Source organism: Rhineura floridana, chromosome 3, assembly GCF_030035675.1.
Source record: "Rhineura floridana isolate rRhiFlo1 chromosome 3, rRhiFlo1.hap2, whole genome shotgun sequence".
In the NCBI taxonomy this organism is placed as follows: domain Eukaryota; kingdom Metazoa; phylum Chordata; class Lepidosauria; order Squamata; family Rhineuridae; genus Rhineura; species Rhineura floridana.
In genome coordinates this window covers 17,955,609-17,980,613 of record NC_084482.1, presented here as the reverse complement: position 1 = coordinate 17,980,613, position 25,005 = coordinate 17,955,609, and the positions used below count along the sequence as shown (strand labels likewise).

Genomic DNA, 25,005 nt, shown 5'->3' with positions numbered 1-25,005 from the left:
TGGGCAAGAGTAGAGGCTAGTTCTGTAACTCAATTCTTTTGCATGCACAGAAACACTCCTGCACACGGAATAAATACCCAGTAAACAATCGCGTCAAAAGTCACATACACCTATGCAATGAATGCGTGAACCATGCAAAACACATTCAGCACAATGGACAGCTACACACAACATGCAACAGATGGCAAATAATACTTGTTCTACACTTGTAAGAAACTGATATTTCAGTGTGACAGCACCTACACTTTGGAATTCCTTGCGTAGTAACATTTGGCAGGCATTTTCACTTTTTGGCACTTGCTTAAAACGTTTTTGTTTAGGCAAGCATATCCAGACATGCAGAAGTTGACATGTGTTTTAATCTCTTTTTAGCTTATTGTTGATTTTAATTATTTTTTGAATGTTTTTAAATAAAGTTTTTAGCTTAGAGGTTTTATTACAATCAAGTGGTATACACACTTTGTGAATTTTTTTAAAGCAGCTGTATAATATTACTTAACATTTGTAAAGTGCTATTAAGTATTCAAAGGGCCTTCCATATATTACCTAGTTGTAAACCTAACAACCACCCTGTAAAGCAGGGAGGGCCCAATGTGCCCTCCATGTCTCTCTCTCTATCTGGCACTTGGGACTCTTCTCCAGGCCTCACCCAATCCCTAGCCACACCCGCTCCCCCCAGGCCATGTCCCTCACCAACCCTGCTTTGCAACTTTCTTGAGTGTTTTTGCCTGACTGGAACATGTCCTTGAACTCTGATAATGCCTCTTGCTTGCCTGGATGGAGGACAGAGAGGTGTGTAAGATTATGTGTGGAAACCAGGCTACTATACAAAGGTAAAATTCAACAGGGGAGGCCTTATTTTGATGGTACCTGATTGGTTGGTGTTGACTCGTGACAGGGCGTTCTTGGTGGTAGTTCCCCATTTGTGGAATGCCCTCTCTGATGAGGTGAACCTATCTCCCTCATTACTGGTTTTCAGGAGAAATTTTAAAACATTTCTGTTTACCCAGGCATTTGATGGCTGAGATATACTGAGCGTGGAAACGGGACTTTGACCCTTGTCCTATTAGAAGCTGAGTGATTTACTTCCATGATCACTCCAACCCACATTGTGTGTGTCTGTGGATAGAAAAAGGAGGGAGGGAGGGAGGGAGGGGGAGAGACATCAAAACATTATGATCTTAAAGGCTCTTAAGTCCCAGATAAAGACTGGCAATTGCTCCATTGGTCTCCACCACTCTCATAAGTTAATACAGAGGTGAAGGTTTTGTGTGAGTTGTTGAATATGAATAAACACATTCACATGAAGGTGAAGAGCAGAGATGGGAAACCTGTGTCGCCTTCAGATATTGTTGGATTACAAGTCCCATCACCCCTGAGTATTCGCCATGCTAGCTGACATTGATGGGAGATGGGATGCGACAACATCTGAAGACCCAGAGGTTCCACTTCCCTGGTGTAGACAGAATAGGCTGAAAAAAAAGACATTTGTAGCATCAACACAGGGCTTTTTCACATTATCCATATTGACTAGGCAAGCAGGCAATCTCCAATGGATGTCAGAGAATGCGATCTGAGACATTTCATATGCTGCTTGGGGAATGGGCATAGTTCTCATGTACATTCACAAGGACTCTGAAAGAGGGGGAACAAAGGGGCCTAGAGCCTCATCCCCCCTCACATGATTAGACAGGGAGGGTTGAGTTCCCCCAGGGATGATCAGGTAAAAAGGGGAAAAAGAAAAGAAAAGAAAAAAGACCAGGGTTGTAGTCCTTCCAAATCATCTTTTTTTTTTAGATAAGGACTTTGTGTGCAAGAGCCTACAAATTTGCTCTCCATGGTAAGTCTCCTCACACCCCCTGTGGTGCATGTGTTAAAGAGCCACAGGTTCCCCATCTGGCATTGTAATCAAGGGTAATTGATAAAGTCAAGGAAAAGATGCCCCATTTTCTAGAGCCTAGGAACTGACTGCACCATTTTACTTGCTGTGCCTTCAAAGCAAAGCTTTACTATAAATTCCCCTCACAGAACTACGGTTCTCAAACTGGTTTAACAATATACCCCTCTTCCCAGGCAGCTCTGGGAACTGTAGCTCTGTGAGGGGAACAGGGGTCTCCTAGCAACTCTCAGCACCCTTCACAAACTACAGTTCCCAGGATTCTTTGGGAGAAGTCATGACTGTTTAGATGTATAATGCAGATAAGGCCTCAGTCTACTGTCCAGATGGTCAGTGTTGATGGGCAACTTCAAGGCCCCACTCTCTCTTCTTAGGTTTCTTTATATTTAAACCTGACAGCTGTTCAGACAGAGGATGCCTTCAGAGGGCTGACCTCTGTGTAGTAGGACCCATAGCCACTCCAGCCCGTTATTCCAGATTTCCTCCAGACTCATCTCTACTGGCTGTGCCCACTGGCATTACCCCAAGAGATATCATTTTCGAAACTGAACCCTCCTGCCCAGATACCTCCTTCAGCTGTGGCCTTGCCATCATTAGGCCAAGACACACTAATCACTATTTTCCCCTGTCAGTTTTTTTCTGACATTAAAAAAATCCATGGATTCTTTGAGATGGGGCTGTGATTGGGATTTCTGGAGGCTGGATCCTAATTGTTAGAACACCCTCATGTGGACCAGTGAGTGATTTGAGGAGAATTTGAAAGTTATATTGGGGGGCAGTGTTTGGAGAAAGGAAATTAGGGGGATTGGGACTCTGTCTGGGGTAGCAGGCCCAACAGCCCCCTCCAACTCTGCTAATGATCATCAGCATACAAGTCAAGCCAGACAGCATAATTAATGGCCACCAAGCACCCCATGCTGTGTGTACCCCAGATCTATTATTCATGCCACCACCACCCTCTTAAAGCCATTTCAGGGCCCATTCGATTGAGGATACTTCCACAGTGTCCCTCAGAGGCTGCTTGTCTTAATCTGCTAATGAGCTGCTACCTAGGGACCAAAGGGAATGAGCAGGCCTTAATCTGTAAGGCTCCCAAGGGCTGGGCCCCAGAAGCTGTTTTCAGTGCCAGGGAGATATTAGTGCATTTGCTATATTTTCTGCCTGAGAAGGCCAGGCTTCCAAAGGCCTATTAGATTTTTTTTTCAACATACAGAGTTATCCTTATTCCACAGGGACATGCTGCAATATAAAAACAGGCTCTTTAGGTATCCCCAAAATTGGTCCCTATCCAGGGGAATATAACAGACTCTATAGGTAGGGGCGTTTGCTTGTTTACATCTAAGCCACTTTTATAGCTGTAACAATAAAATAATTGGGGGGGATTAATTGCTTTTTTTTATTGTACTTTACTGCCGTAGGTGGTAACATAGGTGAAGACAGTCTTCATTTATTTGTTTCTTTAAAAATATTTCCAACCCACTTTTCCTAGTACTCAAGGTGGTTTACAATCAATAATCTTAAAAAAAAATATCATTTTAAAAAAACCAACCCTATCCGATATAATAATATGACAAAACTAATGTTGACAGCAATAAAGTAAGTAGTTCTTACAACAACAACATACTAAAGCACTACAGCTCGGCCTTTAGGGTGACCACTTGTGCAGCACCAGAAAAGGAGAAAATGTATCACCAAAAAATGACAGGAGGGGAGTGCAGGTTTGCATAAACTTTGCATATGCTAATTATATGTACATAATAATTATTAGTATAATTTAAATAGAAATACACTACATCTCACCATACAGGTGTGACCAGGTGACTTGTGTGGCTGCTCAGTCTGCTCCAGGTACTGCAACACTGTTGATGGGCAACTTCAAGGCTCCTCCTGCTCTCCCTTCTTAGGATTCTTTATCTTCCTTTTCATAAACATAAATAAATAATAATTTTCTTTTTCTTTTTCCAGAGATAACAACAAAGGAAAATAATAAACTAATAGAAAAACTGTAACAACTAAAATATTATAGTGAACATTGTCAAAGGCATGCTACATGTCTGGGAAAATACAGAAAATTTTGCCAGTAGCATACATCAGGGAAAATATTTTGTCTGAAATAATTAAAAGCATTTCTTTTTGTATTCATTTCCAACGACACTGTACATAAACACAATCCCACTCAAAATGATAATATATACCAACAGCGCCATAGCCCCTCCAGCAGAGCAAGATGTAAGTGAAAACATTTCAGAGCTGAGCCCGCTGTAAGACAAGAGGTGTATTGATTTTAAAGAATGTTCTTCAAGAGAGCTAGAGACCAATTAGAAAGGTCTAGCTTCCCAGATTACATTGCCAGTCCCCAATGTAAATTTCTGATCCTAAATCTGACTTCCACTGCTTTTTTAGGGTTTCTAGTGACTTCAGTGACACATTTAGAAGCATAAAGGCTATATACCATGTTCTTTTGCCCTTTCTCCATGTTGAGAAACAATTTCAAATTGCGCGAGTGGCCTCAAAGCTTGCATTTTAATGAAATCTTGTGTAAATGAAACTGCATATTCTTTATCTTTCGTGTCTGGTCCAAATACAGATTAATGACAGACAGCCCTTCAAAGAGAGGAGACTTCCAGAGAACTACCCTCTGTAATGCAGTGCAGCGATTCCCAAACTTTTTTCCCCGTGGACCATTTGAAATTTAATGAAGATCTTGGCAGCCCACTTAATGATTTTGCCACTTGTTGCAATTGTGCTAGATGCCATATGATTTTTAATTGTATTTTTACAGACAAGTCACAAACCACCTGAATGAAGCTCATGAACCAGTCTGGGAACTTCTGAAGTAATGCAAATGTCCATCCTACAGGGCCCCAAATAACTCTTCCACCCATCTAAGCAAATATCTTTGCTAACACATGGATCTTACCTAAAAGAGGGAGGAACCTAATTAATAACTATATTATTGATGATGATGATGACAAACAAGGCCTGAGGACAGAACCTGTAGCTTCTCCTTCTCTGCTTACAGGGCTATAGAGGAAAGCATTTACAACGTGAAATGATCTTGCAAAATACCTACCCAAAAAGAAGAAACAGCCAAGGCACCCTCAAGAACCTCCTTTATTCAGGAACATACAAAACAGCTGTACCTTGGGCTATACAAAGAAAGGAAAGCTCTTTAACTAGCTCTAGTTGTATTAAGGAGAAATCTGTACCCATCCAAGGGGGAAGGGAAGCTGCTTTTGCAGCAAAGCCTGCTCTTAAAGAGACAGGACTTACATGTTACAGAATCCTTTGGGTCACAGTGGTAAAGTACAATGGCCAGAGCAGGCCCAGGACAGAGCTAGGGTTGTGATTTTTTGAAGTAAAAAATGTTTGGTAACCGGGGCAGAGCCCAAAGTGAGTCTAGAGTGGAGGAAGGGGTGAAGCCCAGTGATAATTTCTTTGATGCTGTTGTTTTAGAAGAGTAGAGCCTGGGGAAAATGACTCAAAAGAGCATTTAGCCTCCATGCCTCTCCAAGTCTTAAAGATATGGTGCACTGCTGCAAAGCCCATACACACCGGGGTGGGGGGTGGGGATGCCTTGGCTTTGTCTTTTGTTGTTCTGTCAGCCATCCTGAAAAGTGCTGGGGAGAGCTGAAATGGTCAGGCCATTTTTCTCCTAATAATTCGGTAGCCCTTTCTACACCACTGTGATAATCACCAAGAATGCCCAATTGAATATAAGTGTTTTTAATCTAAATGAACGAATCTGCAGTAGACCTCTCAAAATGATCACAACAAGGCAGGTGGGATCCGAAGGTTAGGGAGGCTCTCTGAGGTATGCCAGCCCCAGACTGTATAGGTCAGGGATAGCTAACCTGAGGCCCATCTGCTGCTGTTGGGCTCCAGCTCTCATCAGCCCAGTCAGCATGGCCAGTGGTCATGGATTATAGAAGCTGTAGTCCAGCAATATCTGGAGGGCCACCAGTCCACAGGCACCATGTTGACAACCCAAAGCCTAGCCTCATCATTCTAAGTATTTCTTCTACCACTAACTACCACTACCGGTAACACCACTGCATCAGCATTCAACCCAATTTATGGCTATTAAATCCATGCTCAAAATTATCTTGATCAACTTACCAAGCATGTATCTGGAATCTGTGTGTTGTTGTTTTGCCTCAGGAGTAGCTTAAAGAGTTTAGAAGGGGGGAAAGGCTCTGGATTTTTGCAGTGCTTGGAGTCAGTCAAGATAGGTCAGCAGAACTGAACCAATATCTGCTGTGCACCTAGCATCTCCTATGTCCCTATAATACATGCTCAACCTATACCTTTGCAAATACACAGATTGTTAAGGTGCCTAGGTTCTCTTCTCTAAAGGGAACTTCCTACTGCAGATATTGTCTTGGAGTTCCTGCTTCTCAGAGAGGAGGAGTGTGAAATGCCACAACAACGGGGATAAACAAGGGGCTTATAGGAACAAGGCATGACATGGTGAGATGTAAGGAATGTGATCCAACCTCAGACTATTTGGTGAAGGCAAAAATCAAGTCCAAGAATGAGTCATTTAGGAGGGGGACTGCAGGTCAAGAGCAATGATGAATGTGAGCAGGTACAGTGAGATATGAGGTACTGGAACTAGGGCAGTGTCTGAATGCCAGGCCTCTAGCCTGTATGAGAACCCTGCCATCCACACTGATCCTTAATTTTAAGCACATAGGGATAGCCTGCAGGTTCTCAGTGGTGAAGGCAAGGCAGTCTGTATGTGTTCAGAAGTATATTTCTTTACAGTATTACTACCTCATGTTGGTTTCTTTACAGAAGGGTCATGGTCAGAGAGCAGTGAAAGTGCTACTAGAACAACATTCCCATACCTTGTGCATTTCATAAGTTTTGGACTACAGCTCCCATTGTCCCTAACCATTGTCCACAATGGTTGGGACTATTGGGAGTAGTAGTTCAAAATATCTGGAAGTCACCAGGATGAGGAAGACTGTGCTAGATGAATATGGCTGAAGGGGGAAGGGAGGGCTACAAGTCAAAGACCAGCATTACCAGAGTAGGATCTCTCTCACACATACACATACACCACTAGTCGAGATGGAAGAGGACACATTGTGAAATTCTGTCTTGGGTGAATTGTGAATTTTATTCTTCCGTGTGGTAAGGGGGAAGATGGAGGTTAAGAGGAATGTGTGGATTCAGTCTTGAGGGAGAGTAATGAGTACAAGTCTCCACTCGGCAAGCCAGGGAAAGCTGGGCAAGCATTAAATCCTAGAGAGGGCAGAGTTTCAACAGGTACTGCCATCCTGTTCCAGAAGTATTCACTTTTCCTGATGTTCCCCTCACAATGCCCCCGCCCAAGTCATCAACTTGATGCAGAGAGAGGGGGTTGCCTGCCTCCCTGACTTGTTTTTCCCTCCTAATTGAATGGCGTGGGACTGGCAACAGATGCTGCTCAGATGCTGAGCACCGTGTTATGCTAAGCAGGTGTCTTCAAAGCTGGGCCTACACAGCATGAGCAAATTGGACAAGTCATTGAGTATCCACACGGGGCTTGCAGGCCTTTGTACGACCGCATCCGACCACTAGGCTGCTTCCTTCAATTTCCATCAACTGGGTGGCAGGAGACAAGATGAAACAGAGGCTAGTCAGGGGAACAGCCTGCCCCTCGAGTCAAAGCTGCTTGTTGTTTTTCCTCCTCAGGAGAACTTTCTGTGAATCGCTGGGTTTCATAGACGGCTTGGGCAGCTAGTTTGGGACTCAGTTGGTGAAATTTCACTCCACCAAACAACTTCCTGCGCTGGGGAAAGGATAAGGGCCTGGTACCTCCTCAGTAAATGGGGTGTGAGAGGCCTAGAGCCTTAAGATGTTGATACCCCTTATTCATAACTTAGATTCCTGGCTTCCTCACTACCAAAGAAATTTCATATGCATGGGTAAAATTGTGAATTTTACACTTCATTGTGGTAATGGGGAAGAAGGAAGGTAAGAGGAATGTGTTGATTCAGTTATGGGGGAGAGCAGTGAGTACAAGTCCCCACTCAGCATTCCAGCAAACACACTCAGGGTTGTACAGGGTTTTATAGAGTTGTAAAACTGTTACGGTTTTCCCACACCAGACAGAACCCTGAAATTTGGTAGAAACATGCTTCAACATACCAAGATTACTTGTAAAGTTTGGAAATTGGTCATTTTTTGCCTTCTTTCTCAAAATCCAGAGCAGGAAGCTTGGAGGGGCATGTGTCCTACTTTACAGAGGACAGTCCTCTGATTGGCTGTCGAGGATAGTCCTCTCTGCCTCTGTCTGAAGGACTATCCAGTCCAACTCCGTTTTAAAGTAAGCATACGAAGAAAGGACAAGGGCCCTGAAGAAGGAAGAGCAGTTGCCCATGAACCAAACCAGACAGCAGACTGAACTGGCACACAAGTCATCTGGTCAGTCTTTCTCACTATGATGAAATGTAATGCATTTATATGGAAATTATAGTAATTGTTTCTAAATTTATACATATAAATTAGCATATGCAAATTTTATGCTAACAAGCAGCCTCTTCTGTGCTCTTTTTTGGTAATGCTTTTCCTCTTTTTTTTAGCAATGCATAAGTATCTACCCTAATCACTAGTTAGCTGCTCTGGACAGCAGACTAAGCAGGCCTCAAAGGCAGACCTGGTCACAGTCTTCCCCACTCTAGTGAGATGTATTATATTTCTATTCAAATTATAGTCATTCTTTCTGAAATTTGCATCTACACATATATATTAGCATAGCGATTCTCCTCCCCCAACAAATTCATGCTCACTTACAAATACCAGGATTGGATTTTTCAAAGTCAGCTAATGAAAATCAGTTCTACTTTCAAATACTTCTCCTACCTGTATCTCAGTGGTAGAACATCTGCCTTGCAAGCAGAAGGTCCCAAGTTCAATCCCTGGCATCTCCAAGGAGGGGCTGGGAGTGACTCCTGTCTGAAATCCTGGAAAGCCACTGCCAGTCAGTGTTGAAAATACTGTGCCAGATGGACCAATGGTCTGACTCAGTATAAGGCAGCCTCCTATCATTTTTCCCATATAGAGATTCCAAGTATTCAACTGCATGTCTGGAGTGGTGAAGTATATTAGAGCTGACTAAAACCAGGGATGTAGAACCTTTTTTCCATTGAGGGGCACGTCCCCTCGTAGGTAAACTATCAACGCTACATGCTGGCTGTGAGTGGGGCAGGAGCCAGTGGTGGGCAGGGCTGAAATCAAAAGCAGGTAGGGCATCTGTTTTTTCCTCCTTCCAACTGCAATCCTCTTTTTTTCTCTCTTCCCTCCCTTTCTTTCCGCCCCTCTCTCTTCTACCCCCTTTCCCTCTCCTTGTCACCAGGGGTGTAGTCATCCAAGGTCCTGGGGGGTCCCTTACTTTTTGGGGAGCAGTGTCCCAACAGTGTCCTTATGTCTCCAGCATCCTATGAACCTTTCCCAACACAGAAACGCAGTGAATGGGAAATCTGCACCTGATTTTAAGAACATAAGAACATAAGAAGAGCCTGCTGGATCAGGCCAGTGGCCCATCTAGTCCAGCATCCTGTTCTCACAGTGGCCAACCAGGTGCCTGGGGGAAGCCCGCAAGCAGGACCTGAGTGCAAGAACACTCTCCCCTCCTGAGGCTTCCGGCAACTGGTTTTCAGAAGCATAATGCCTCTGACTAGGGTGGCAGAGCACAGCCATCATGGCTAGTAGCCATTTATAGTCCTGTCCTCCATGAATTTGTCTGATCTTCTTTTAAAGCCATCCAAGCTGGTGGCCATTACTGCATCTTGTGGGAGCAAATTCTATAGTTTAACTGTGTGCTGAGTAAAGAAGTACTTCCTTTTGTCTGTCCTGAATCTTCCCACATTCAGCTTCTTTGAATGTCCACGAGGTCTAGTATTATGAGAGAGGGAGAATTTTTTTTCTGCCATACAAACTTTTATTATACAGATTTTGGGTGGATATAACAAAGTTGTTCCACTAGTGTAGGGACTTTTGTCTGTGCAGTGGAACTTCCCTGCCCTGTCCTCTTCTCATGCACCCAGCCTTCTAGAACAGATTTGGGTAGGGTGTGCAGAGAGAAGAGAGGGAGAGGAAGTTGAGTTGTGCAAGCAGAAATCTTTGCACTAGTGGAAGTACTTTTTTTAGTATATTTGTATGCTGCTTTTCATCACCAGGTGACCTCAAAGCAGCTTCCAAAGCAAGAATACAATATCATAAAAACAATTCAGAAAATAATAATAATAAACTTCATCAGTATCAATAAAGAACACAACAAAATATCATAAAACAGGCTCAAATCAATCTAAACATAACCTAGCCTCCAAAGCTAGAGAAAACAGATATGTTTTTATCACAGAGTCCAATCATTGTTATGACCATCCATGTCTCCAAGAGGAGAAAGTTCCACCACTGGGGCACCGCTATAGAGAAGACCCTTCTCCAGAGAGAGTGATGTAGCCACCCATCTGGGGATAGTGGAATTCTTTCAGGCATTATAATGAGCACACAACAGCAGCCATCTTACTTCATAGTGGCCACTCCAAGAAACCTACTTATAAGCTTAAGTTCTTACTGGCATCGAATGCACAGCGCCCAAGGCCACTGCCTTGGACTTCAACAGCTAAAGATCTTCTCGCTGGGCCACACCTCTGACAGCTGCAGGAGGAGACAATTCTGCTGACAAGTAGGCAGACAAGCAAACAACAGGTAGGTGCTCACAGGGTGTAGCAGATGGCTGTATGTTCTCCTTTATTTCCCAAAAGGGTGACAGTCCTAATGCTCTAAGCCCCATATTTGTTTGTTCTAAGGTAGCTTTGAAGCATCATGCTAAAAATCTGCAGCTCAGCCAAATAAATCTGACCTTGGACTGGGAAAGGAACCCTGCAATTCAAAAAAAGTTTAGAACCTGGTGAGTAGATGGGAATGGAATCAGGGTCACCCCCAAAGAACAGGGGCCCATGGCCTAGCTGTGGGGCATGGGACTTAGTGGGGTGGGGAAAAGAACCAAGCCTGAGAGCTTTGTATGCCAGTTCAAAGTGATGCACTGTTGTTTGCACTTCAAAGGGCCCAGCTGGGACTATGCAGGGAGTCAGGAAATGATGTGGAGCAATTAACAAATGTGTTACAATGGGGTAGATTAAAGAGTGCTCTCATGTGGCAACCACACACTTAGATTTAGGTAAAGTGGAGCTGCAATACACCAGTGCAAACATCACAGGTATATCAAAGAAGATAGCTCTGCCATGCAGATATTTAGAACAACTAAACATATGCACAAAAAATACCTGCAAAGGTATACATCTTAAATGCAGAGAAGCATGACACGTTACTACATATACAGTGGTATATCATGCCCGTAAATTGCCAATATTATATATTTAGATATGCACACAAACACACACACATGCAGACATAGGCACCTAAAACCAGTTCATATAATATACAATACTTCACTCTTCTGGGACCTTTCTACAGGTGCAAGCCAGTGTGGTGTAGTGGTTTGAGTGTCAACTGGGACTGCCAACACATTACAAAATTGTGTAATACCGTATGCGCTATTAGTTGATTTTATCAGGTGTTGTGTGCCACCTTAAGAAAATGTTTTATTTTGAAAAGTGGCTATATATATTTACATGAAAGCTATTTCTGTGCAGGAATTTGTATGTGTGGATGATCCCAATTATATATGTTTGGGTTTCACTCTGTGTATGCATAGGGGGAGTCTGTGACTGGTTGCGACTTTGCAGTGAATGTATACCAAATGTATATAGAGCAAAATTAGGACCAAACTGATAAAAAAAAAGTTTAGTTGATTAGTCTGCAGGTTAAAAGGCAAATTATCAAACTTGCCTGGTAGTTACCAAAACTACAGCTTAGATGGCATTTGGAGGTATTGAAGTGGAAGATTATTTAATTGCAAGTTAACAAAAACTCCTACTCACATAGTTTGGAAGAAAGAATTTTACTCCCCCCCAACCCATTCCTATATAACACACCAGAGCCAAACAAATAAAAATCAAGAAATGCACCCATTACTTCTTAAATTTTAATTTTAATTTAACAAATTAAATTGGGTCAAGCCAACTGATTGATTAAATCTACTAAAGCTTTGAGATCCCATCCATTAATACTGTTGGAGGGATAAAGCCCCCAAAGGAAGTAAATGAAAGGCTGTAATGCTTCCGCATTTCTCTCCCTGGTAAGACTGGACAAACGTTCGGCCAAAGTATCCCACCTGTCAGGCACTACCTGACCTCTCTGCTCTCCCACCATAACATACCACCTGGATATCCATCCATCTCAGCCTCAAGTCAGCAGACACCACCGTCTGGCACCATCATGAGATGTTCTGAGTGCCCAAAGAAGCAGATACCTGGAGGTGCAGCAACAATTGACTTCTAAGTGTAGCATCCTGTGGACTGGATCAACCATTCCTGTCAAATGTCAAATAGGGCAAGAGCAAAATACAGGCATACTTTTTTGTTTCTGTTTGTCAGACTGGGTCCTCCCAATCTGAGATAGGGGGAGAGAGAAACTGACAAAGAATAACACAGAGATGAATGGATAGATGCATGCTCTACTAGTGTCACAAATAAAGCTCCTCAAGAGGTAATTTCACCAAAAAGCAAAGCAGAAAAACAAAAAATAAAAACAGCAACTGTCAGAAATCCTGAGGGAAAGGAGGAGACATTATATCAGATGTGAGGAAGCTGCAGCCCTCCATATGCTGTTTGACTTCAATTTCCATCAGCCCCAGGCCAGCATGGTCAATGGTCAAACAGCATCTGGAGGTCCACAGGCTCCCCATCCCTGTGTCACACCATTGAATAAGCACACTGCTTTCTAAGTTTGGCTTTGCCTTTGGCCACTCTTTCATCAGCAGCAAACTATCCTGTAACAGTCTGTCTGTGGCTGTGCTTACTTATACTAGAAACTTAAATGGTTTTATAGCAGTTTAATTGTCATGGCTTCCTCCCAAAGAATGTTAAGAGCTGTACTTTGGTGACCAGAGGGACCAGAGAATTCTCTTTAGGCATTGCTGTTATTAGTATCATCATTACACCATCAACACAGAGTAACATCAGCAAGAAAAGAAAAGTAATAAAGACAAGTCCCCTCCCCAAGGAGTTCATAGCTTAAATTTTGAATACTCAGGGTGTTGCAGTATTTCCTTTCTTCCAGAAGTGGGAACTGGCATTGAAGAGCACCTGTGGGGCACAAGCTGCTCCAGCCTCTGTGATGGTTTCTGGTTCTATGGGCCACTTGCCACCCAAACTCCCAGTCCTAGTCAGCTGGTGCCTGGTGCCTGAAGGCTGCTCTCTGCTACCAATGGCATCACAGGACCACAAAACTAACCAGATCTTTCCCCATTCCGGTGGAGCAGTTAGATAACTTTCGACTCTTGACTTACTGATATCAGGACCCCCTTCTTTGGATAAAATTGTATATTTACTTCACTGGCTTCAAAATGTGCCAAGCCAGCCCTGCTACGTTTGGTGCGGGACCTTCCTGCTCATTCTGCTGAGTGAGGACTTCTGCCCCCAAATCCTGCCCAGACTGACTCTGTTAATTCCCGCAGGAACAGCTGCAATAGCATGCGCTTAGCCGCCCTGTATAGAACGCATTTAGGAATTGCGTACTTGCCTCCTATTTTGTCCCGTCTTTCCTTCCCCCACCTCCCTTTGCACTGTACCTTTAAAGAGATAAAAAGAGAAACCTCCACTATCTTGATCGCACAAGCCCAATCAACCCCTTTTGCATCCATAACAAGCACCCCAGCGGGGGAGCTCAGCACTTAAAGGGGATCTAGCCAGACCCTTCTTTGAAATTATTCAATCTATTTTAATGATTGGTTCGCTCGCCCGACTTCAAAGGCGCCTCCAATCGCCACTCCTGATAGGCTGAAAGGAAGCCAAAAAAAAAACAACCACCATTTTTTTTAAAAGGGGTGGGTGGGAACGGAGTATGATCACAGGAGGAAAAAGATGTAGATTGAGAAGAAAAAGAGGAATTTCAGAGAGAGAGAGAGAGAAGCAAATTGTCACCTGTTTTTCCATCTCTATCGAAGACCATGAGCTCCCTCCACTGATAGTTTCGGGTGACCCCCAATGGCAACTCTGGCTTTGCAGAACTCGGATAACATCATACATTCCTTCTTGCAGGTAAGGGGAGTTTCCTGGGAGGGGTGAGAAGAGTAGCCACATTGATTAATTGACTGACTGCAGGACTACTTGAAATCCAACAGATGATGATATTCCCTGCACAGAGGTGAAGCAGTTGGGAAAGCTTCACCTGTTGATTTTTCTGCCTGGTATGCAGCTGTTAAAGAGCATGAGATGAATCACCTAGGAGTGGGGTGGGAAATGGCAGTCCTAGGTTTATAGTGCCATCCTAGGTATGCCTACACAGGAGTAAATTCCATTAACCTCAATTAAACTTACTCCCAAGACAGTGTATATAGGATTCCAGCCTCAGAGTGGCACTGAAATTTTGTTCTTGTTATGTCCCTTCAAGTTGATTATGACTTATGGCCACCCTATGAATCAGTGACCTCCAAGAGCATCTGTCGTGAACCACCCTGTTCAGATCTTGTAAGTTCAGGTCTGTGGCTTCCTTTATGGAATCAATCCATCTCTTGTTTGGCCTTCCTCTTTTTCTACTCCTTTCTCTTTTGTCCAGCATTACTGTCTTTTCTAGTGAATCATGTCTTCTCATTATGTGTCCAAAGTATCGTTTTAGCTTCTAGTGATAATTCTGGTTTAATTTGTTCTAACACCCAATTATTTGTCTTTTTCATGGTCCATGGTATCCGCAAAACTCTCCTCCAACACCACATTTCAAATTAGTTGATTTTTCTCGTATCTGCTTCTTTCACTGTCCAACTTTCACATCCATACATAGAGATCGGGAATACCATGGTCTGAATGATCCTGACTTTAGTGTTCAGTGATACATCTTTGCATTTGAGGACTTTTTCTAGTTCTCTCATAACTGCCCTCGCCAGTCCTAGCCCCCTTCTGATTTCTTGACTATTGTCTTCCTTTTGGTTAATGACTGTGCCAAGGTATCCTTGACAAGTTCAATGTCCTTGTTGCCAACTTTAAAGTTACATAAATCTTCTGTTGTCATTATTTTAGTCTTCTTGATATTGAGCTGTAGTCCTGCTTTTGTGCTTTTCTCTTTAATTTGTATCCGCATTTGTTTCCAATCATTACTGGCACTGAAATAAACAGATCTTATTATAGAAGGGGTATGAAAGGTTATTATGATTAAAATATTTGTATCTCACTTTTTATGGAGGGACACTCAAAGGTGTACAACAAGATGCACTTTTGAAAAACAAAAAACAAAACAAAAACAAAACTGAACATCAATAATAATCTGATTGGTCTAGGTTGGTATAGCTCCAGCTGATATGGCATTCTGTTAAATCACAGAACAGGGAAGGTGGTAGGTTTATTTGGTTATTATTGGTGTGTAAGCTTTTGGACTGCACAGAACTCTTTACTATGCAGAATGGTAAAGTGATTTATTCTTGGCATTGTGGAATCATAAAATCCCAGGGCAGCAAGGCATCTGAAAAAGTATCTAGTCAGACCCACTGCCTTAGTGGAGGATCCTCCATGCATTTAACCACATCGCTCTTGCTTTCCAAATCAGTTCTTCTTAGCCTGATTGTAGGCTTCTCACACCAAAACCACATTCGCATTTCAAGGATTAAGCTGATCAATCACTCTGAAAGAGAATTGTAAATTTAAATGTGTGCCTATCTTACATCAAAATATACTGATTCCTAAGTGAGGCAACTGATGATTTAGGCAAAACAAACAAAAACAAAAAAGAGGGAAATACTTTACCTTTGCATCCTATAGTGATTTTGTTGAGATCTTTGGAGGGACAGGATAGCAGATCCCAAATTTTTACTTTGGTAGTTTCAGTTAGGATCTTGGTTGCACGTGAGTGGAAAAGTGTAACCATCCCTGCTGTGTGTTAATGGTTATCAAAAATCTAGAGATTAAAATTGTTACATATAACATATATTTGGTAAACAGGCAGGAAAATAATATATATTGAATGTAGTAAGAATTTTACAATCTGCTCAATTTGGGACTCAATATAGCATTTTTGGACAGATTAATAATCTGTTTATGATAATGTACCATAAATGAACTATGTATCAATATTTGCTTTTATTTAAAGATGGTCTAATGCATATACTGCTTTATCCATTTTCTTCTGTGAAACCAGTATGGGATGAACTGTTTGTATTCAAACTCTGGACAAAAAACAAGGCATCTCTTGAGATTTTTCTTATCAGACGTAGCTCAGTACCGGGATGAAATAACATGGGTGGGACCATAGCTTGGGGGGCAGATCACCACTGCTTTGCTTGCAGAAAGTCTCAGGTTCAGTCCCAGGCATCTCCACATAAAAAAGAGATCAGGAAGCAAGTGATGGAGAAGATCTCCACCTGAGATCCTGGAGACCTGATGCCAGTCAGAGTAGACCAGCCTTCCCCCAACCTGGCTCTCTCTAGACTCTGGCTTTCATCTGTCCCAGTAAGCATAGCCAAATTAGGGAAGAGCCGGGTAGACCATACTGATCTAGCTGGAAAAATAGCCTGAGCTGGTATAAGGCTGCTTTTTTATGTTCCTGTGAGAGGGAACATTCAAAATGTTAATCCTTAGATCAAGGTAATTAAATTTAAAGAGTCTATTATTAATAATAATTTATTTTGCATCTCTGACAAAGAGCTTCAATGCATTATCTCAGTTATCTGACAACAGACCTGTAAGGTAGGATAGTACAATCTCCAAATGGGGACTGAGGCTGAGAGAGAATATATTTTCTCAAAAAGCCACTAGGCAGAAGGAACACTCCGGTTTACACTCATCCCCCCTCAGTGCTCCATAGAGGTAGGGTTGCAAGATGCAAGGAGGGTACAGCCCATTTCCACCCATCATTGGGGATTTCAATGGATCAGAGATCACTATCAGGGTTTAGGTATAATGTCATCTGGAGGTCCACCTGGAAAATTAACATGCAGCCCAGTCCTATGGATGTAGCTCATTCTAATAAGATGAGAAGTGCTGTTGGTGGGTGGGTTGTCTGCTCAGGCAGGAGGTCTTTTGACTCTAGTTGCTAGATCCAGCTTTGACACTAGAGGCATGGGGCACTTTCTGCTTCTGCTAGTTAAGGCTGGTAGGCAGACCAGCTGCAATCACTCCTGAACTGGGGTAGCTTGACTATGGTGATAAACCTCAGAGTAAGCTACCATAATGCATTATAGATGGGGCTGTCTTTGAAGACTGTTTAGACATGTCATCTTCAGATGTCACTACTGTGGCAACTGGAGAGAGGGCTTACTTGTTTGCGGTAGAATCATAGAATTGGAAGAACCTGTGAGGTCATCTAGTCCACCCCCTGCCATTTGCAGGAAATCTGTTCCACAGCATCCCTGCTATAGAAATCACAGAGTGCTCTCTGCAGTGAAGCTTGCCCAGTATAAACTTTGATATCCTTTCAGCATCTGTCAAAGACCTTTTAAAAAAAAATTCAGGATTTAAATTCTTACATTTCAAAATCTATGGTGGAATTGTCACTGCTGCTTTTATTGTTCATTTTTAAATCTGTTGATTTTATTGTTTTTAATGTGTCTGATTTTTTGCAAGTTGCCTTGGAAATATATACAACCACAAAGAAAGAAATAAGCAAGCTCAGGGACTGGAGCACGGGTTACCACCATTCTTGACTGTTGGCCATGCTGGTTGGGGACAAAGGGATTTGGAATCCAGTAACAGTTGGAATACCATTGGCTCCCAATCGCTGGCCTAAAGTAAATTCCAGAAGTAGGAGAAAAGGCCTGAGTAGGAAGGAAGTGGTGACCTAAGCTGACCACCAGGCTCTCCTAGAGTGCAAGATCTAATACATAAACCCCTGCAGCTGCCTCTGTTTAATTATCACTTGACCCTCCTTGGATGCTAGGCAGCGCCCTTTCTTGTCAGTGTAAATGGAGGCTGTATCACATCCCTACTGCTGTGCTGCTGCATATCAGCATCTAGCCTGTGATTATTTTTTTGATTTGATTATGGCTTTGCAGGCAATATTTGTAAATCCAAGCTAAAGTATCCCTTGGTCTTTTGCCAATCACAGCTAAAATGTCAAGGAATGTCATGATCAAGCAAAGACCTGGGGAAAAATGCTTTTGCTTCAAAGGCTAGTGAGGAGTAAATGTTTTGTGTTTCATCTGCTATTTCATGTTCTTACAGCACAATCCTATACATGTCTATTGACATGTATTTTTGACATGTAAAATATATTATGTATATTTTTAAAACAGCTTATTTCACTTAGATTTTGAAAAATATAGATCAACTAGTTTTTAACATCTGATTTTATGGGTATTTTAAATACTATTTTGTATTTTATGTAAACCACTTTGAAGTTTTGTGATTAAGAGGTATATAAATCCTGTTAAATAAATAAATTATTTACTCAGGAGTGAGTCCTGTGGAGTTCAGAGGGACTTGTAGTGCAATCCTATATGCTTACTCAACTCATTGAGTTTAATGGCATTATTCCCAGGTGAGTGAATACAGGATTGTAGCATTATTCCCAAGGAAATGCACAGTTTTAGGCTGCAGTCCCATTGAACACAGTAAGACTCATTTCTGAGTAAAATATACATAGCATTGCATTGTGAATGTTGGCCTGAGAGACTAACAGAGGTTCAGCCCCCCCATTCTTGGTGGCCGGCTCTCCTGTTCTACATTATGTTAAAAAAATGGTGACACCTATGAGACCAACGTTAAAATCTAGTCACTAGTTCTTGTTCTCCTTTCCCTTGTTTGCCTCCCTCAAGATTCTCTTTATATACAAGTGCTTTCTACTTGCCATTACTGCAAATTTTCAAGAGGAAGTAATCCAGTTTCATAAATGAGATGGCTGAGAATTAGCTGCCTTTCTTGTTCTTCAAGAAAAGAATAATTTGAAAGCTTTGTAGCTCAGAGGCACATGTTACCAAATTCTTTCAAGCTACACAGGAAGTGGATTGGGCTGTGAAAGACCAACCCAAATTGTGTTTGCATTGTTACAGATTTGTAGGGTGGTACAATATCTCAGAGAGGAGATTAGGTCTCCTGCTCCCCTGGTGCATTCACTATGGCTGCCCAATTCCCTGCTTTTTAAAGTTTGATAGAAATATCTGTTGGCTATCGGTGCCTTCCTAGACTGCAAGTTTTTTTGGCCTATTAGTGAATAATGCAATTTGACTTGGGGAGGTTGGGGAACAACAGGAGTGCCATTTGCTGCTCTGCCTTAAGCAGCCCTGTTCCCTCTCTGTGCATGTCAAGACACTGAGTGTAATAGCCAAGCTCTGCCTGTTAGAAGTTTTGAAAGCTTCCAAGCATACAGGAAAGCAGGAGCCACTTTATTTCTCCCTCCCTCATTTATATCTTCTTAGTGGTTAGAGTGTTGGACTACGACCTGGGAGATCAGGGTTCGAATCCCCACACAACCATGAAGCTTGCTGGGTGACCTTGGTCCAGTCACTGCCTCTCAGCCTCAGAGGAAGACAGTGGTAAAAAGGTAAAGGTGTCCCCACACTTGTAGTCGCTTCCGACTCTTAGGGTGACGCCTTGCGACGTTTACTAGGCAGACCATATATATGGGGTGGGATTGCCAGTTCCATCCCTGGCCTTTCTTTACCCCCCACCATATGCCGGGTACTCACTTTACCAACCACAGATGGATGGAAGGCTGAGTGGACCTCGAACCCTTTTACCGGAGATTTGACCTCCTCCTTTTGTTGGAATCGAACTCCGGCCGTGAGCAGAGCTTCAGCTGCGTTATCGCTGCTTACCACTTTGCTTACCATGAAAACCCTGTTGATAAGGTCATCATAAGTCGGAATCGACTTGAAGGCAGCCCATCTCTCTGTTTAGTGGCTAATTTGCTTATTTAGGGGAAGGGCTATAGCTTAGCTCAGTAGTAGAGCATCTGCCTAGCATGTAAAAGTCCCAGGTTCAATCTCCAGCATCTTCAAACAGCTGGGAAAAGTTTCCTACCTGAAACCCTGGAGAGCTACTGCCAGTCAGTGTGGACAATATTGAGATAAATGGACTTGGTATAAGGCAGCTTCCTAGGTTCCTGTATGGGAAAGGAAGCAGCTGGAAAGATTATTCTAACTCTGTGTAAATGATCAAATAGCACAAGTAGTAACCCACTGTTCATATATCAGCTTGCAGGGCAGAATGTCTGGGGAGTTGTAAATAATTTGTCCTGAAATATAGTTGTAAGAATACTGCTGGAAATATCATTCTGGTAATAATCAGAAGTATTGGTTGTAAAGATACAACAATAACAGGTAGCTGTGCTGATCCATGAGGAAAAATCCAAAAGCCGCTGTAGGGGATCAAAATGCCAAAAGGTCATGAGCAACCTTCCAACTTCTCCAGAATTCTTCTTTAGACTGGATATTGAATAAAACCAGGGGCTGGGGGTGGGGATTGTGTTGAAGCTCCAAAGTGTTCGGTTTGTGACAATCTTATTACGGAGTGCAGAAGGAGTTGTGCAGTCATCATTTTGTTTTTATTCCGACTCCTCAAGGGAAAGCTTTATGGTATGGCTTTTTTTTCCTTTGTTTTACTTTTTCTATATTGAATTTTTTAAAAAGTTCTGTACAATTACCTTTGTAATGGGTAAAACACCTAGAGAATTTTTTTGATGCTGTATTCCCACCTTATTTTGTTTTGTTTTGTTTTTACATCCAACCTGAAAAAGGGGTCTGGAGAACTCAAAAGCTTCTTCACTTACTTGGTGATATTTTGACTGGTCCTAAGAAAAGGCATTACGCTAATGTAGCTTTTGGCTGTTGACACGTTCCTTTACTTGAGTCAATACCAGAAGCAAATAGCATAAGTATAAACTGGCTGCCCTTCTGAAACCAGTCTCCTGAAGTACATTAGCATCTTTCATCAGGTTATAAATGCCCCAGTATTACCCCCTCCTTAAGTGGTGCATCTCTTCAGCACCTACTTTGCCCCATATGAGGAGATGAGTATTAGGAACGGTTCCTTTTGCAGCTAAAGGCCAAAGACAACAGCTTGCTAACTCCTTTCTTCTGACAACTAATGCAAGTAAAAGTGAACCTTGATTTCACTTGGTGCTCATGAAGCAGTGTACTCTTGTGCATGTGAATGCAATTACTGGAATGGAGAACCTGATGCCCTCCATATATTGTTGTTGGACTCCAATTCCCATCAGCCCCAGCCAGCACAACCAAAGGTGATGGATGATGGAAGCTATAGACCAACAACATCTGGATGGCCACAGGTTCCCCAGCTCCACTGCAGTGCTAGCTGTGTAGGAACTCCTAACAGAAACCAACTTACCATCCATGGTATATCATAAATGTTATGACTATGATGAAGAAATTGTTATGTAGAGTACATGTATGGTGTTAAGTCCAGATGAGATAATTATATGAGACAAGGTAGTCTACTTCAGCAGGATTTGAGGTCCAGGATGAATATTATTAGAAATTATTAAAGTCTGTCTTTTCGCTCAGTCTTTTTTTTCTCTTCTTCAGGACTAGACTGCCAACTCCTCTCCAGAGGACGTCACTAACTGTCATCCTACTTGGACCTTTATAGCAGTGCCTGCTGCTTCCCATTCTTCAGCCAACAGTTCAGGAACCTGTGAGCCTGTGGGGATGTTCCAACTCTGGAGCAATGAGGTCCCATCAGGCTCCCACACGACCATGGCTTTCGGACTCCCCAAGATGCCCTACCATGGGCAGGTGCCATCCAGCAGTGGCTCTGCCCACGAACTGCCACTGACACCGCCAGCTGAGTCCACCTACTCCTTTGAGCTGTCACCTGTCAAGGTGCTGGCCCCCACAGTGCCCCCCTCGTATGCCTTCCCAGAGGCCCAGGACTTCTCCAGCTTTTTGCAAAGCCCCCGGCCTTTGGGCCCAGCTGCTCCTGCAGGCACTACCTCCACTGATGATGCTCCTTGGTGGAGCCTGCAGCAACCAGGCAACTTCTCTCTGGGTCGGCCGCTGGTCTTAAGTCCCCAGCCCCCCCTTGCTGCCCTCTTGCAGGGCACTCCCAAGGGGCTGCTGGGTACAGCTCGCCGCTGCCGCCGCTGCAAATGCCCAAACTGCCAGGCAGTAAATGGGGCTAACGAAGAACCAGGCAGGAAGAAGCAACACATCTGTCACCTGCCAGGCTGTGGCAAGGTCTATGGCAAAACATCCCACTTAAAGGCCCACCTCCGTTGGCATGCAGGCGAACGCCCCTTCATCTGCTCCTGGCTCTACTGTGGGAAAAGCTTCACCCGCTCTGATGAGCTGCAGAGGCACCTTCGGACGCACACGGGCGAGAAGCGCTTTGGCTGCCAGTTGTGCCCCAAGAGGTTTATGCGGAGTGACCACCTGGCAAAGCATGTCAAGACCCACCAAGGAAAGCGAGTACGGGGCATGGCCATGGTAGCAGCAGCAGTGGGCATCAAGCAGGAGTGACCTCGAGGGGATGAAGGGGGCAGAAACGGAGCCCAAAGGGCAGAGGTTGGTTCAAGGAAGCAGTGAGAAGACTGAGGTGCACCTGAGCTAACTTAACACTCCAGCCCTGTCCCAATCAACAACACTACCTGCCTATTAACAATGATGACTTCTCCCAAAGGATCCTGGGAACTGTAGTTTGAGGAGATGTTGGGGATTCTCTATCTAAGATCCCTAGGCCCTGATATTCCATGAGAAAGGGGCAAGTTCCAGTTGTCAATTTAAGCCTTAAATGTTGAAATGCCCCGTCTCTCAAGTGGCTTAGAATTCCCTCTTCAAATGCATGCATTGAAAGGATGGGGAAAGTCCATCTGCTCAACACCCTGACTGTGAGTATGATGGAGTCGTCAAAAGGGAGTTAAAGGGTAACTAATGCAGACTGAGTGACCCTGAGGATTCACTCACAGATACACAGCAGATGCAGACATGCAGAGGCATAAATAGTTACATATTCAGGTAAACTCTCAGATACATATTAGTACATTGCAGTCATCTCACATCAGCATCCACAAGGCTACAAGTGAACACAGACTCATGTCCACATGCAGGTACTGATCAGGGGGATCATACTAATTCAGCACACTTAATCTATGCAAGCCACATATCAGCACAGATTGATGCAGTCTATCCAGAGGCAGTAGTGATGGTGGTGTCCTCTTATCCCCCCCTCTCCCCACCAAATACATATATTCACATCACAGCACTGGAAAACAAATCCCCTGCATCTAAGCATTAGATATTGGTCCCTGGGAAATTGAAATATTTTCCTGCCTCTGTAAAACCTGATGCTGGCTCCAAAACATGCAGTGCTGGCGTCTGGGAACTTGAGTGATTTTTTCAGCCTTCTTTCCATACCATGCTGTTCTGGATTTTCTGTGTTTTATTTTGCACTAAAAAATAGGACACGGAGTCCTAGTTCACACAGAGAGTTGAGGTGATAAAACTATTCTTGGACTGTACCATTTCAGACCATAGACGGGGATTTTCATGACTGAATGTTCTCCCTCACCCTGTTAAGACTACATATAATATCCTGGTTAGTAAACTGACATTTAACAACAGTTCAGATCAAATGGGAAATCCTGGTTTAAACAACCAGGATCTCCATTCCAAAGCCAGTGAGTAAGAGGAGGAGGAGAAGCAAGGAAGCAAGGGAGGAGCAGCCAAACCTGACACTGGTCTCTGGCTTTATAATGATTTATAATGTAATTGTAAATGATGACTTACAAAGCTGGGAATATTATGTCCAGACTAGGGCGCATGGGAGGGACAAGGTGGAAGGGAAGTCGGGGCTGTGCAAATGTACTGGTGGGGCTAATGTGGCACTTCTGACTATTTGTTTGCACACCTCCATCCTCCCTGCCACCTTGCCCCTCCCACTCTTCCTTCCCATAAGCAGCAGTGACTCCACTGCCAGGAGGTCAAGCCAACCACGCACACATATATAAGCTCCCTCTTTGCAGATAGCTAGACATCAGAACAGAGTTCCAGCATAGCCTTTTCCCTGATATGCTAGGATTTTATTCCCTGGGGGAAGCACTCCAACATGCATTTTTCCTACCTACAGTTTGAAATGGTGCAGTCCAGAAACATTTGTATGTGTATATTTGAGTGCTGAGATGTTCTGTGTGGATATACCCTTAAAGGTAAATGCACATTCAGACAAAAATTAAATACAGGGTGTACGCCCACACAGTGTGTGCCCACACCAGACATCTAGTCACGTTTCGTTTCATTCCATTATGTTCTTGATCCTAGCTGAGTTAGTGCTAATCTTTGTATGTTTTCTCTCTACATACACATTTCCTACTCTCAAACTTGGAGTTTTATATATACTGTAATCAGTGATGGACTTGTGTAATTTCACCTTGTCTATTGAGAGAGGAAAGTGTTGGGGGAGATTTGAGATGGGATTGTAGCTGCGTTCTAGGATCATGTAACAAGAGGATTTCTGCTTTCTGCTAATAGCTGAAATTAAAATGTCCAGATACATGGGTGACAATTCACAAAAACAAACACTGAAGCGAGATCTACACGTGAAACACATGGGGATTCCTGAGGTAGTAGAATGTTCTGTAACTAATGCAGGTAAAGGACACTCCATTTTGAATGCTCACTTCTCTGGAGAAGAAAAGACAGCTCCCTGCAAGTAGAAAAATACCACAGCAGGGAGAAAATTTCTAGCCTAGTTCTCTCCCTGGCATGCTTCTTTTCTGGCTCCAAGGGCTTAGATTTGTTTTTACATAGGAAGCTGCCTTATAGCGAGTTATACCACTGGTCATCTAGCCCAGTGTTGTCAACGCTGACCGGTAATGGCTTTCTAGGATTTCACACAGAAGTCTGAACCTGGGATTGATCCTGGACCTTTTGCATGCAAAAAATAAAAATAAAATAAAAGTGCTCTGTCACTGAACTACAGCCCTGTCCCATAATATACAGGGAGTATTCACAGAGTATTCCACACACATGCAGTCTAAAGTGGTACACACCAGAACTCTGGTTTGTCTTCTCATTCTGCCATACGCATAGATCCTGCTGGAGACAGTAGAGTAGA

At 43.2% G+C, this 25,005-nt stretch overlaps 2 protein-coding genes across 3 annotated transcripts in view; one reads left to right on the top strand and one right to left on the bottom strand.

The window, feature by feature from the left end:
- LOC133379434 (solute carrier family 26 member 10-like) overlaps nucleotides 1-13,418 on the bottom strand; it is a 78,804-nt gene extending 65,386 nt beyond the window's left edge. Inside the window, exons 1-2 of one of the 2 annotated variants that reach the window (XM_061614689.1) lie at nucleotides 13,302-13,418; nucleotides 3,698-3,815 (exon numbers count right to left, since the gene is read on the bottom strand). The gene's annotated coding sequence lies outside the window, so the exon portion shown is untranslated. Of the gene's footprint in view, nucleotides 1-3,697; nucleotides 3,816-4,970; nucleotides 5,143-13,301 lie in introns of those variants that run through there. The other variant, XM_061614688.1, reaches the window with a different exon arrangement.
- A 177-nt stretch (nucleotides 13,419-13,595) lies between these two features.
- Nucleotides 13,596-24,170, top strand: LOC133379437 (transcription factor Sp5-like). The gene is made up of 2 exons (XM_061614700.1): nucleotides 13,596-14,052; nucleotides 21,480-24,170. The coding sequence occupies exon 2, from the start codon at nucleotides 21,603-21,605 to the stop codon at nucleotides 22,410-22,412; it is 810 nt and encodes a 269-aa protein (XP_061470684.1). The 5' UTR covers nucleotides 13,596-14,052; nucleotides 21,480-21,602; the 3' UTR covers nucleotides 22,413-24,170.
- The last annotated feature ends 835 nt before the right edge of the window (nucleotides 24,171-25,005 follow it).